The 15,839-nt window shown below is 36.5% G+C and overlaps 1 protein-coding gene across 7 annotated transcripts in view; it reads right to left on the bottom strand.

Moving 5' to 3' along the window:
- Positions 1-15,839, bottom strand: part of WIPF2 (WAS/WASL interacting protein family member 2) — a 57,394-nt gene that overhangs the window by 20,449 nt on the left and 21,106 nt on the right. For all 7 annotated transcript variants that reach the window (XM_074261437.1, XM_074261436.1, XM_074261435.1 and 4 more), the window contains 4 exons: positions 6,883-7,005; positions 4,330-4,462; positions 3,482-3,598; positions 2,586-3,248 (listed from right to left, as the gene is read on the bottom strand). In XM_074261437.1, coding sequence (XP_074117538.1) covers positions 2,586-3,248; positions 3,482-3,598; positions 4,330-4,462; positions 6,883-6,942 — 973 coding nt within the window. In that variant the 5' untranslated portion in view covers positions 6,943-7,005. The remainder of the gene's footprint in view (positions 1-2,585; positions 3,249-3,481; positions 3,599-4,329; positions 4,463-6,882; positions 7,006-15,839) is intronic.

Raw genomic sequence — 15,839 nt, 5'->3', positions numbered from 1 at the left:
AATACAAATTAAAACTAAAGTTTTACCTCATATCCAAAGAGAAGAGGAAAATGACAACTGTTGATGAAAGAGTCACTGAAGGAAAGGAATACTAATCCACTGTTGGTGGAGCTATGAATTTGCCTATTTTAGTAACAATTTGGATCTATTCCCAAAGTCACCAAACCAAGCAACTCCTTTAACCAGTGATACCATTAGTTAGGCAATAACCATTCCCTCAAGAGAGAGGGAAGGAATCCACATGTACAGGAATATTTATAGCATCACCTTTTGTTGTAGCAAAATAGATGCCAATCAACTGAGGAATGCTTAAAAAACTGAGATGAAGATAATAGATTATTACTGTACCATAAAAAACAAAATGACTATGAGTGACTGAGAGAAAACTGGGAAGACCCATATAAAGTGATTGAGTTAAATGAGCACAAACAGGAGAACAATTTACATGATGACTACATAATGCTAAAGAAAATCACCAAAAAGATTTCAAAGTTCGGATCCATGCAGTAACCAATTAAGACTAGGAGACTGGGGCAGCTAGGTGGTGCAGTGGATATAGCACTAGCCCTGAATTCAGGAGGACCCGAGTTCAAATCTGGCCTCAGATATTTAACACTTCCTAGCTGTGTGACCCTGGGCAAGTCACTTAACCCCAATTGCCTCAGCAAAAAAAAAAAAAAAAAAAAAAAAAAAAAGACTAGGAGACTAATGATGACGTATGCTTTCCACTTCTAAACAGAGATGTCATGGGATAATTGTGAGACATACATTTACAGGTCTTTTATCTTGCCTGATTATATTTATTGGTTACAGGAAAAGATTTTTATTTGAGAAAGGAGGAAGTTAGAAATTAGTAATGATTTGGGGGAGGGGGGAAGGAAAATCAATGAAACATTAAAAAATAACACAGAAAAGGAAAGGAAAAAGAAATCCAGAAACAGGCAGAGACAAGCAGGACAAAGTTGTTAACAGTGTGTATAAAATTTAATTGCTTTTTTAAATTAAATTTTTTTAAAATTGTATATAACAGAAAGTTTTAGATATACAATTCCCTTTTCTGTTCTTTTCATAGAAAATCTTTTGTTTTGTTCATAAAAAAGTTCATAAGGGGCAGCTAGATGGTACAGTGGATAGAGAACCAGCCCTGAAGTCAGGGGGACCTAAGTTCAAATTTGACCTCAGACACTTAACTAGCTTTGTGTGATCCTGGGTAAAAAAAAAAAAAAAAAAAAAAAAAAGTTCATAAAAAAGAAAATTTTTCATACAAATCAATTCCTACTTACATTTAAGATATAGATAAAGGAGCTAGAATAAACAAGGCTGCTGCATGCTTTAAGACAGTATATCTACCTGAGATTATAAAGTCCTAGAAAAAAGCATCTTACTCTGCTTACTAATTTAACCTATCTAAAATAGTTCTAATTTTATGAGTAGTACTTTATGAGGGCAGTAATTACTTGGCCAACTTTCATAAGCCATACCTTTAAGAATTGGTACTGGAGAGTTCTAAGCACAAGTTCATTAGCAACATGGGAAGATCTAACATTGCTTGGAATACAGAATAGTGATTGTGTCCAGTCCATCTCTCAACTTCTAACCTGCTTAGAAGCTATTCTTAGATCTGTATGTGCCAAAATGTTTGTGGCAGCCCTTTTTGTAGTGGCTAGAAACTGGAAAATGAATCAATGTCCATCAACTGAAGAATGGTTGGGTGGTACATGAATGTTATGGAAAGAAATGACCAGCAGGATGAATACAGAGAGGCTTGGAGAGACTTACAGGAAAGTCTCTCCTGACTAAGTGAAATGAGCAGAACCAGATCATTATGCACTTCAACAATGATACTATATGAGGATATATTCTGATGGAAGTGTTTTCTTTGACAAAGAAAAGATCTAATTCAATTCCAATTGATCAATGATGGACAGAATCAGCTACACTCAGAAAATAAACACTGGGAAATGAGTGTAAACTGTTTGCATTTTAGTTTTTCTTCCCAGGTTATTTTTTACCTTTTGAATCCAATTCTCCCAACAAGAGAACTATCCGGTCCTACACACATATATTGTATCTAGGATATATTATAACATATTTAAATTTAAGATGTATAAGACTGCTTCCCATTTAGGGGAGGGGGTAGAGGGAAGGAAGAGAAAAACTGGAACAGAAGTGAGTGTAAGCGATAATGTTATAAAAAATTACCCACGCATATGTTTTGTCAATAAAAAGTTATAATAAAAAAAATTAATTTATCCTTAAAGGAAATTTCATAACTGTCTTTAGTTGTCTCTACAAAGAGTGTTCTCAGTCAATTGTCAAGAAGATTTTCCCAAAATATATTTAGAAAAATTGCAGGTTTAACTTATATTGGTTTACTTGCAGTCAAGGGAAGAGGAAAGGGAAGGAGGGAGAAAAATTTGGAACTCAAGGCTTTGTAGGGGTGAATGTTGAATACTATTTTTGCATGCATTTTGAAAAATAAAAAGCTATTTAAAAAAAATTTTTTTTTCCAAAAGTTAAGCCAGGTATCTTCATTTTTCAGGCACTGGATAAACAATAACAAAGAAACTTTCAAAAGCACTTACCTGCTCCCCGACTGGGAGGTTCTCGAGCAGGGGGAGGCGGTCTACTACTCTGTAAAGAAGGTGAGACTGAGGTGGGTGGGGGAGGTGCCAGGCCTCTAACGAGTCCTGGTGTCTTCCTATGTAAAGAATTGTGTCTCTGTGGCAGCTCAGGGGCTGACTCATTAGTGGGGCTTGAGGGCCCATTGGGGACACCAGGGGGCTGACGGTAAGGCGGTGGAGGAGGAGCCAAAGACTGGTTATGCCCACTTGGTCCTGTCCTAATATTCACAGGGGAAGGAGGTGGCTTAATTGGAGGCGGAGCAGGAGGCCCCTCTCGGCCAGGAGGAGGCCTCTGTCCAGGGGTTGGTGGCAAAGGCTTCTCTCTGTTGTAGGCTGGGGTTTTGTTGCTGTGCATAGGCAAAGGTGCAGGGGGTGCATTGGCACGCCGCCCAGGGGGTGGTGGCGGGGGAGCCGAAGAACTATGTTTCATGCCCGTGCTGCTAGTGGAGTTGGGTCGGGATAGGTCCGGTAAAGAGGGTCTCTGCATCCGTGGCAGCTCTGGGGGGGATGCCCGGCTACTGTCTGAATCATCCTGGGGACGACTACTGCCTGTGGACACTGGGGGCCTCGGGGCAGAAGCTCGGGAACCAGAGACCTGTAAAACTGTCTTGCCAGTTAGGTTCTCTGCAAAGAAACCAGAAATAATGGAATCAGCAAAAATAAGTACGTGGCTAGATATTAGACCTTATAATTTGTATTGCTTCATACACATAAGAAAATTTTAGTTCAGAATTCTTATTCACTCTAATTAGAAATATCAATTACAAAAAATAATAACATTATGTAGTAAATTTGCTATCAGCCACCATCATTACTCCTATATGCCTTGTTTAGGGAAGAAGAAACTGACCAGATACCTGAAATGTCCTTTGTTCCAACAGGTCTGAGTTTTGGCACTCCTCCTTGAAATAAACTTCCCTTGGGCTGTAGGGCATTTACTCCAGAACTATAACCCCCACTTCCTCCTTTGGGTTCTGCAAAACAGACAACCATTTCAAAATTGTAGAACAACCATTACTTAATCTAAGATCACTTGATGTCCAAGTACAATCCTTAGAATCCCCCTTCTTCAGTCCTGTTCACAATAAGCAAACATCCTAGCAAGAGAAAAAAATACATCCATTTTCTTCATCGAAAGAACTGAGGATGGGCCTTGTTTTACAGCTTTTCAAAGAGAATAAAACTATTCCTGATTTTGGCAAGGAGCTTCCTACTAGTTCAAGAACATCCAAGAACTCTCCCTTAATCTTGCACCCTCAACTATTCCAAGTCCCTAATGTCAAAGGATATCACAAATAGAAGAGTCAGATATGAAAGATCTTTACACAGACATACAAGGTAGCCCATGGCAATATCTATGAAATTTGAGAAATTTACGGGGATTTAGGGATCTCCTCTGAAAGAAGACAACAATTTGTCCCTAATATTTACAGCACACACAAGAGTTACGCCAAGTGGGAGCCTGGCAAAGAAAACCTTCCCCCGCAAATTGGTATGAAACCTGTCAGCTCTGCTTAGCACCAAATGAAATAGAAAAAAGATAACACTGACCATAAAGGACTCAAGTTCTTCCCAGAGTTGGCCAAAAAGAAACTAAGAGCCACTCTAAGACATTTATCACTGGATTGAGAAACATCAGGCAAATTTCAGAGCCAGTCTTGGAAGGCTAAGAATTACAGATCAGAAGATATAATTTGTTACTTACTCTCAAGGACTGGAGCACTCCGATCATTGATATGAGTCACTTTTTTCAGTCGAGTCCCTTTGCAGATGTCTTGTAATAGGGCACCTCGGCCCCGCTGTTCATCCCTACTCAGCTTGGGCGGTTCTGTGTTTGCCTAAAAGGGTTCATACCAGAAAGTCGACATCACCATAAATAAGGTCTAAATGCCCTCCTACAGGTTGTACTGGCCTGCCTATTATGAAACAGATTCTAATCTCTACTTTTAAAGACCACACACCCATCTAAAGGGGAAGATCCTATAGCCTTTCTCAGTCTCTTGGTTCTTAGTACAACAATCTTTCCCTAAACTTTCCCACTGAAACCTAGTTTATTTTTAATTTGTTTCCACTTCAATTCATCTCCCTTCAGACTATCCTCTAGAAAGGTGGAAAAGGCTAACTAATCTTCATTTTAGGAAATTTCCATTGAGCTAGTAAGTAGAAATAAAGCCCTTTCCAAACACTCATATTTCTCTTCCATTTGTCCTAGTCAGGATATTGTAAGCTATCACCTAATGTTAAAGTTTAGGGGTTCAGAGGAAGAAACAGAAGAAAGAAAAGGGAGAAAAATGGAGCACAAGAGGAAAGAGCACCCACTGCCTTGGCAACAACCAAACCCAAGATGATTCAGACAATATCTGGGTCAGTGGTAAATAGCTGGGTAGTGACAAAAAATGTCAATGCCCAAGGCAAACACAATTCTGTGGTATACAGTAGCATGACATAGTGATATACTGCTAGACTCGGGGCAGGAAGACCCATTCTCCAACTACATCTGAGCCATATATATATATCCATGGGCTCAGTCACTTAACTTCAATTATCTGAAGTCTTCTCATCTCTAAAACAGGAATTATAGCACCTATCACACAGAGTTGTAAGGATCAAATGTATATAAAAGCACATTGATAACCCAAAAGCACTAAATAGGGTGCCCCCAAAATCTTAAGTGTTCTTTTAAAACTTAATACCTTAAAACTTTTGGGAAATATTAGTTACAGCAGTATAGTATATAATGAAACAAACAATCAACTTCAAAACAAAAAACCTTACGTTTTGATCTTAGATATCCTATTAGGCAACTGTGTAATAATTTAAGGCAAATTATTTAAACTCTCTAGGTTTATTCACCTATAAAATGAGAAGCTCAGACTAGATTAACACTCAAATGTAACTATCTATATTTCTATAAAGTCAGTTATAAGAACCCTGGTCTTGGAACTTTAAGAGTTTAGAACCAAAACCTTTGGAGACAGTGGCTGCTTTTTAACAATATATTCCACAAGCTTTCTATATTTTTCTTTATATATAAGGAATGACAACTATGGCTAGATCTACCTTTGACAGGAATTGACCTAGGGAGTAAATAGAGAGAAAAGGCATACTGAACAATTACTAAGTACTCAGAATGCCCATCCTCTTTCTCATGATGACTGGAAGAGTGACACATTCACACATGTAGGACAAATACTTTTATAGTGAAATAACAGTTTCTCCTACTTTATCCTATTAAAAAAAAAAAATCTAGTAATTTCAGTGGAGAACGACTTCAACTTGAATCAACTGTAGGAGATGGCAATCAAAAAATCTAAAATGGATGTTCAATTAAAACAAGAATGGCAAAATGTTCACAAATGGAAAAAATATCCAACTCTGATTTGTCAAGAGTACTGTATTCCTGTACTCCACGTTATAGGAAGGACATAAACAACCTGAAAAATGTCCATAGGAGGGCAACCAGAATAGTAAAGGTCTCCAACATCATGCCAGCTACAAATCAGTTCAGAGAAATGTGGTTTAATCTGGAGATCCAGAAGGACCAAAACAGCTGTCTTCAAGTAGCTGAAGGATTGTCATGTGGAAAGATCAGATTTATTCTGCTTGGCCCTAGAGGAAAGAACTATAGACAATGGGCAAAAGCTGTAATAGAAGCTGTGCAAAGACAGATTTGAGTTCTGTAACTTAATTAAGTAAACTGAAAGTAGAATGAATTGTCACAAGAAGAAGTAGAAGGGGCCTCTTCACAAAAGATCTTCAAAGAAAACTAAGTAGATGACCACATGAAAGGGACATGTCAAGATTCCTGAGCAGATACAGGATCAACTAGTTGGCCTCTTGGGTCCTTCTCTTTTTCTGTTAAATGTCTATTCATTGTTTGAAGCTTAACTTAAATGCCATCTACTATATAAAGTTTTTCTTGATAAGTACACTTGATGTCTGAATTCACATAGTAACTCTGTTTTACAATTTTTTAATGCATTTATCACATAACACCATATTATCTGTGGTTATTTCTTCTGCCTTGATTAAACTGAAATCTCAGTAAGGAAAAGGACCCCAGATCTAACAGGTATGCACAGAATAGGTGCTTAATTAGTATTTCTAAAGTAATGAACTAAATTAATAAATTACAAGAATTTTTGAAGAGAGACAAATTCTTAAGATAATGACTGTACTTTATTAATGTATATTAATGAGAGAAACTTACAGCAGCATTTTGATATTGAGTCTAATGCTTTGGTGAATAGAATGCTACCTGATTAAAAGTGGGAGGTGGAGGTGGACCAGGTGGAGGTGGAGGAGGTGGAATCGGCATCCTTGCCTTGCTCCCAGTTGGTGCTGTCTTTTAACGGTTGGAAGCGTTGGGCCACTCATATACCTGCAAATAAAATTAATCTAAGTATAAGAATACTTCTTCACACTAAAATTAGATAGTTAAAAAAACCACTTACTATGTTAGGTACCATTCCAGTTAAAGCAGTATACACAACACATCCACCTCTCTGATACCTGACCTTTTAATTTTAGTCATTAATAATATCTCAGAGAACTTTACTTAAAAAAAAAAAAAAAATTCTAGTTTGGTGCTTCATTGCACTCATCATTTTACAATTCAGAAACAGAAAGAAAAAAGAAAAACTGATTTATGCAAAGTTACCCAGCAGAGTTAGAACCAAGGCCCTTCCTTAATACTCAGTAGTTGGCCTCAGGGATCTGAGGTATGAAGCCCTAGGCACAGGAGAGTCAGACTTCACCTGGCATATTCCAACAAACTTCATTTCAGAGGAGAGTCCTACTGATGGCTAAAGATTCCAGTTCTAGCCATGAAAGATTCAAGGTAATAGATGAAAGGATAAGAAAATTCATCTTGGGGCACATGATCTCTGCAAATATTGTCAGAAATGATTTTATTTTCCATACAAAAATTTGGTGGCAAAAGAAAATTAACACTAATGTTTCTTTTATTAGATGGAGTTATTAAATTGGAGGAGGAAGGAATTGGGATCATGAAAGTAAATTATTCTCCTGGATTCTTAACCACAATCAGGAAATAACCTTTATTCAGAGCACCAAAATCTCATTTTTCTTCAAGCAAATTTGGAAAAATGTTAAGTGGTCAATGCTATGCCCTAGACCTACAGGATTAAATTGTAAAGTATATTGGCATACTGCACTGAAGTGTAATTGTCAGTAATGGGGTTTTTTGTTTGTTTTTTGAAGCTTTTTATTTTCAAAATGTATTTAAATTTCAACATTCATTCTTGCAAAACCTTGTGTTCCAAATTTTTCTCCTTCTCTTCCCTCACCTCTCCCTATCGACAGCAAACAATCCAATATATATTAAACATGTACTATTCTTCTACAGGTATTTTCACATTTATCATGCTGCATGCAAGAAAAATCAGATTAAAAAAGGAAAAAAATTAGAAAGAAAACAAAAAGCAATCAAACAACCACAAAAAAAGGGAAAATAGGGGACAACTAGTTGGTGTAGTGGATAGAGCACTAGCCCTAAAATAAGGAGGACCTGAGTTCAAATCTGGCCTTAGACACTTAACACTTCCTAGCTCTGTGACCCTGGGCAAGTCACTTAATCCCAATTGCCTGGGAGAGGGGAGGGGGAGTGAAAATACTAAGTTATGATTTACATTCAGTCCCTACAGTCCTCTTTTTGGGTGCAAATGGCTCTCTCTATCACAAGTCTGTTGGAATTGGCCTCAGTCACCTCATTGTGGAAAGAGCTACATCCATCAAAGTTGATTAGCACATAATCTTGTTGCTATGTCCAATGTTCTCTTGGTTCTATTCATTTCACTCAGCATCAGTTCATACAGGTCTCTTCAGGCCTCTCTGAAATCATCCTGCTGGTTGTTTCTTACAGAACAATAATATTCCATAACACTCATATACCATAACTTATTCAGCCATTCTCCAATTGATGGGCATCCACTCAGTTTCCACTTTCTTGCCACTATGGAAAGGGCCACTACAAATGTTTTTGCACTTATGGGTCCCTTTCCCTTTTTTGGGATATAAAGTAGTGATGCTCCTGGATCAAAGGGTATGCACAGTTTGATAAGTCCTTTGGGAATAGTTCCAAATTGCTCTCCAGAATGGTTGAATCCGTTCACAATTATTCCAATAATGTAATGGTGTCCTCGTTTTTCCATATCCCTTCCAACATCTATCATTATCTTCTCCTGTCATCTTAGCTGTTATCTTATCCTGTCAGTGATATTTTTGATGAGACGTTTTCCACTGATTATAACAATTTCTTGACTCCCTTTGGCCCTGAATTTGCTTTAAGTAGTTTCTGATAGAAACAATAATTCATTTCATAGTGACACTGTTCAATGACAGTCTTCATCACATGATCTCTTAAATATTGCTTGCAAAATGTCGCTTATGATGGTAGCAATCATGTTCTCAGACAAAGCAAAAACAAAAACCACTGACAATGAAGTAATATAAAAAGTTTATAGCAAGTTTCTCTGATGAAGGCCTCATTATGAGTAGAAAAATGAATCAAATTTAAAAAGCTAAGAACCATTCCCCAAATGACATGAATAGGCAGTTTTCAGAAAAAGAAAATAAAGCTATCTATAGTTCATGAAAAAAATTATCTAAATCAATATTGATTAGAGAAAGACAAATTGAAACAACTCTGAAATATTCACCACACTTATAAAAAATGACAAATGTAAGATGATGAACTGTTAGTATGGCAGCGAACTGGTCTGACCATTTTGGAAAATAACCTGAAACTAGGCTTACAGGTCTATAAAACCACCATACATACCCTTTAACCCTACAGTACCACTACTAAGTCTATATCCTAAAGAGATCAAAGAAAAATTAAAAAACCTAAATATACAAAAATATTTGTAGAAACTCTTTTTGTAACGGGAAAAAAATTGGAAATTGAGGGGATGCTCATTTATTACAGAATGGTGGAACAAGCTCTGATATACAACTATGCTGTGGAAAATAGTGAGGGGACGATTTCAGAGGGGAAAAAAAAAGCATGGCAAGACCTACATGAACCAATGAACGTGAAGTAAGGAGAACCAAAAGATCATTTTGTACAGTCACAGCTCTGTTGTAATGATGATCAACAAAGAAAGACTTGGCTACTCTAAACAATACAATGATCCAAGCAAAGTCCAAAGGACTCATGATGAAAAAATGCTATCCACCTCCAGAGACAGAACAAATGAGTTCTGCAAATTCAAGAACAATTTTCATAATTTATTTACTTTTTGCTTTTCTCACAATATAGCTAATGTGGAAATGTTTCCCATGATTTCACACATATAAGGTGATAGAATATTGTTTTCTTTCTCTGTAAATGGGGAAAGAGAATCTGAAATTCTAAATTCAAAAAGAATATTAAAAATAAATAATATTTTTTAAGGAAAAAAAAGACCTGCCATTGATTTGTACACAGCTGATTCTCAAAGATTTGGAAAGAGAGAAATATAGGTCATTAGTTAATGATTTTCTCTCAGTCACCTTTATTTCAGGAACCCTCTGATAACATATATCACAAAAGCAAAGCATAAAATAGGGAGATCTATTTGCTCACTAAAGCCACTGTGCTAGAGTAGAGGGGAAAAGAGGGAAGCCAACACAGAGTTCAGATTAAAGAAGGATTCCCTATGGCAAATAGGTATGTTCTTTTTTGCTGATGACATTGTAATCACTGCAGAAGAATGCAGAACCACAAAACCAATTGCAAAAGTCTTAAAAACCATTCATAGGAGTTTGGCCTGTCCATATTTACAGGAAAAAAAAAAAACAAGTAAGTAAAGATTTTCTATTGCCTGGATTTAATATGTAATTGGAAGAACACCCTATAGAGCTTGTCCAACAGTACATACAACAGAAGGAAATAGTACAGATGAAGAATGAACTGAACTCAGAGTTGAGCAGCTAGAGAAAAACAAATTGTATTGTTTTCAAGGAAATGGCAAAGTTTTTCAGTAACCTCAAGCTTCCCATTAAAGGTCATTTTTTCAATATTAACATTTTATTGGTATTGGTACAGAGCAATCAGACAGCCATTGCCACTAAAAAAATCAAGAATATCACAAAGAAAGCAACAGAGAAGCATAGTAGGTTACTACATACAAGTAACGCAGAACTATTAAGAAGAGGCATAAAGAACATCATCAAGAACATGACAGTTTAGACAAAGAGTAAGGAATGATAAGCAAGACTGATCCACTGGAAATCTCATAATATCAGAGGAAATAGAGGAAACCTACAGTTCAAGTGAATTCACTGTAGTGAACCCTTGGGAAAATATGGATGAATGAATCATTGGACAGACAGACATGATCAGTGATATAAATCATTTGAGGAAATTATCAAATCAACAAGACTCAAAATTTATTTGTGAATAAATGAATAAACTTGTTCTTCCTCCCTGTTTCTTTCCCAACCCCAAGACTTTAATTTCATGCTGTTTCCTATGTCGTCTTTACCTCTTCCCATTCCTATCTTTTGAATTCCTGGTCATTTGCTCTCCTATAATAAAGAAAAGCCCACCCTCGAGAAAATTTTCCCCCCTTTCTCACACACCATACATAATCTTTAATCAATATCAGATATTCACAAATTTTGAGCCTTGTTAATTTGATAATAATTTAAATAATTAAACAGACCGCCAAATTCATTCCTACACCAACCCCCAATGAAAACAGTAAAGGCAGAAAAGAAACAAAGATAATTAAGTGCTCTATTCAGAAAGTGGTGAGTATAAAACTGTTCAGAACAATCAAGAACAACTGATTTCTACAGACTTTCTTCTGTGATACTTCCAACAATTCTGAAAGAGAAGTATGGGGAAACTATGACCTCCCATTTCACAACTTAAAACCAGAGGCTCAGAAGTAATCAGTGACTTACTTGCCTATGGTCTAATGACTAGTAAGCCTCAGAGAATCTTAAAAGGTCAGTGAATTTGGCAATGATGAGGTCATAGCCAATTCAAAATTCTAACCCAGAAAAGGGTGCTCCTTCTACAAGAACAGGCTCTTCAAGAAGATGGGTGGGGGAGAGAAGACTATCTTGTCTTCCAGTCTGTTTTTTAATACTACTGAGTTGCAACTAGAAACTAGAACACAACAAAGTTCAAAAGCTAAAGTACCAATTAGAAGCAAAACACTTATCACAATCACATAAAGGGAGAGTGGAGTTCTCAAGAAAAGATGTCAAGACCAACTATATTAAAAACTCAAAAATTCCCCCCAAAGTCTGTTAATTCCATTTCCAGTACAACAAAAAAAAATTTTTAACAGAAAATCAAACTCTACATAATGGAATGAAAGCTCATTTCCAGTCAGAGAAAATAAGCTATGTTATACAAATGGTAATCTGGAATATGGATAATTCAGGTACTTTTAATAACAATATAAAAACCCTCCCCAAGGGGCTACTTTTTAAATTCACTTTTTAAAAATAAATTTTTATTTTTATTATTAAAAACCTAGTATCAACCAATATGAACATTTAACCCTACAAAAAAGCAGAGCTTAAATGTTTTAGATTCAAAATTTAACATGCCATTTCTACCACTGCTCTGCCTGCTCATGTTCCCTTCTGAAATGACACTTGCTCATTTCTATTTATTTATTGAAAAGTCACTGATGCTTTTTTGGGGTCACTACCATTATCCCTTCAATTCCTCCTTATACCACCCCACATTCTGACCAAAAATAAAAAGTATATTGGTCTGGTAGTGGGAATCAGAATCTGTGTAAAGGATATAAAACCTCCAATAATTTTCTACTACCCTTGAAGCAATTAGGGCTTTGTCTGCAAGAATAAAACAAGCATTGTGTTTGGGACACAACAGATTCATCCATAAATCTTCTACAGTTATGATGGGTCACTACATTTATTACAGTTCTTAAGTCTTTCAAAATTGTTTTCCATTACCATGTTATAGTAATCGCACAAATTCTCTGCTCCTGCTTATTTCACTCAGATCAATTCACTTAAATCCTCCAAAATTTCTTTGACTTTATTCTTTCATCATTTTAAGAGTATAATATTCCTTTACACTCATATATTATAATTTACTAAAGTTCCTGCTATGTGCCAAACACTGTTGTTTTGTCCTTTTTCACAATGAGGAACATGACATCAGGAATTCGATGCCCCTTACTTGCAAATGAAATGGATTTAAATAAGGGAGAACTGTGCAAAGCCACTTGCTTCACTTTCTCTTCAAGAATCATCTGGATCCAGGGGCAAGATACAGATTAGGATAGTCCTGGAAGTTGTGGAAGACTTTGGCCTTTTTAAACTAATCACTGCTATAAGCACATTTATCTTCAAAGAGCTTACATTCTTACATGAAGTTCATCTTAGGGGATTCAACCCCAAGTTCAAGCCTTTCAGCATTTTTCTGAAATCCAACCATCACCCAACCCAGTTTTATCTACAAATTTATTTGGACGGCACAGGGAGGTCCAAGATCCCAGGGCCACCTCACTTCCACAACTGGGCTTCTTCCTCTGGCTGCTGCTTCTCAGAATCTCCATTTTTAAGAGGATATGCAAGACCAGCCAAGTCTTCATTCCTCTTCAGGCTATTATCCTAAGTCTCTGGATGCTCTTTACTATGCCCTCGCCCATCAAATATGGTACAGCTTCCTTTTCTGTGGGTCTTCCCCATTAGCACAGAAGCTCCTTGAGGACAGAATCTGACTTTCTGCCAAGTACTATACTAAATAATGGAGAGATAGTCCCTACCCTCAGAGAATGCAAAGAGATGACACATAAAAGGGACTGAAAAGGGAAAAGGGGAGAGGGATCTGGTAGCTGGGCAATGACATAATGGCTGGGGGAAATCTGGATAGCCCAGGCTCTTTCTCAAAATGAAGGTACCAGGAGGAACTCATAAGTAGGAAGGAGCTGAAAGATCAGAGAAAGAAAACGGCTGAGGCATGGTATTAAAGTGCCAAAAATGAAGAATGGCTGGACTGTCTTTCTTTTTCAATGAATACATATTCCCAATGCTTAGTACATTTAGTACACATAATGCTTTTTGTTGAAGTCAAGCTCAGGAATTACAGTTTGCATGCTCCATTCTCTTCCTTTTGAAAATTGGGGCATGAACTTTTCTTTCAGTACTATGGAACCTCCAAATTCTTCAGCTTTTCAAATACCACTAAGTCAATAATCACATCTATCAGTTCTATCAATACCCAAAGAATATAGTTCATCTGGAACAATTAATTCATCAAGAGCAACTAGATCAGGGATTTTTTTTTTTTTTTTTTTTTGCTGAGGCAATTGGGGTTAAGTGACTTGCCCAGGGTCATACAGCTAGGAAGTGTTAAGTATCTGAGATCAGATTTGAATTCAGGTCCTCTTGACTTCTGGGCTGGTGCTCTATCACTGAGCTATCTAGCTGCCCCCAAATCAGAGATTCTTTATCTAAGAATTCCATGGATAGACTGCAGAGAGTCTAAAAGCTTGGAGAGAAAAAACATATTATCTTTATTTTAATTAATCTCTAATTGAAATTCAACATTTCCTTCAATTATAAAGATAAGTGACAATCATTATTCTGGCTTCACCTACCTAGTAAAAAGGTCCATTACACTACAAAAAAAGTGAACCCTAAACAGATGAATTCTGACTACCTCTTTATCTACCTTGGGCATCATTTCCCTATGGTCATTTACAATTAAAAAATAAAATAAAATAACACTTTCCTTGGCACAGAAAACAGAACCAAATCAAGATCAAAGAAATGCTTCCTTCTTTCTGTGGTCAGTGATGATCTCATCTACCCTAAGTTCTACCATTTTTATTAATATATCCTCATTTTTCTTGAGTTCTATCTTCCTTCCTCCCACCCCCACAAGTTAAAAAAAAAAAAAAAAACCACACCTTTTTCTGTTATTTTTAGCATCTCCTGCCAGCTTCAGCTCTGAACTTTAGCACTCAACACTATTTTAATGGCACGTTCATATTTGTCCTTGTACTTGCTTTCATCTTTCTGAAATCTAAATTGGGGATAGGATAAGTGTGAATTCCCTGCATATCTTCACCAGTCTCTTCAGACAATTCCCATTTTTTTCTCATTCAATTGTTCCTTTTGTAATTTCAATTTTTTTTTTCCCTTAAGTTTCCAAGTTAAATTTCATCCTGAAAACTTCCCCTGTGGAATTTTAGTTCATGGGATCCTATCTACCATTCCTTTGAAATATGCTTTTCAAAAATAAAGAGTACATGCAACCCTATGCTCAGCTTTCCTCTTCTCTATCACAGATTCTAAGAGGGAGGCTTCCTATCATTTCCACTTAGGCAACTAGTTAGTGAGAATCAGATCCAGGATAAAATTTCCTTTTGTTGGTCCTCTGCCTTCTGAAGGATCAAATTATCATTAAGGCAAAACAAGAAGTTAGAGCAAAGAGAAGAGAGTGCCATTAGATGTCTGTGTAATTGAGTTCTTCTATTACTATTACATTAAACCTCTGTACCTAGGTTGAGATCTGCTTTCTGAATTCAACTATTTCCTTTTATCTGTTTCAGTCCTACAGTATATTCTGACCACAAATAATTTCTGATCTTTACCTAAACACTCTTTGCTATTATTCCCAATACTGGTTCTTGGGTGTCCTCACTTAAATATACTTTCTTAATAGACAATATTGTAAACAATAGGGGGAAAAAAGTTAGTCTTCTAAAGGATTTTAAAGTAAGTGTCAAAAAGGGCTATTAAACTGTCCATACAGAGTCTGTACTGGGCCTGTATCCCAAAGAGATCATAAAAAAAGAAAAGAGACCCACATGTGCAAAAATGTTTGTGGCAGCCTTTTTTGTAGTGGTAAGGAACTGGAAACTGATCAGATGGAGAATGGCTGAGTAAGTTATGGTATATGAATGTTATGGAATATTATTGTTCTATAAGAAACCACCAGCAGGATGAACATAGAAAGGCTTGGAGAGACATACATGAACATATGTGAAGTGAAGTGAGCAGAACCAGGAAATCATTATACATGGCAACAGCAAGATTATTCAATGATTAATTCTGATAGACATGGCTCTTTCCAACAATGAGGTGATTCAAGGCAATTCTAATAGACGAGATAGAGAGAGCCATCTGCACTCAGAGAAAGAACTATGAAGACTGAATATGGATCATAACATAGTATTTTTCACTTTTTTTATTGTTGCTGTTTGCTTGGTT

Source organism: Sminthopsis crassicaudata, chromosome 4 (assembly GCF_048593235.1).
Source record: "Sminthopsis crassicaudata isolate SCR6 chromosome 4, ASM4859323v1, whole genome shotgun sequence".
Lineage (NCBI taxonomy): Eukaryota > Metazoa > Chordata > Mammalia > Dasyuromorphia > Dasyuridae > Sminthopsis > Sminthopsis crassicaudata.
The sequence above is the reverse complement of the archived record's forward strand: the minus strand, read 5'-3'. Positions and strand labels throughout refer to the sequence as shown.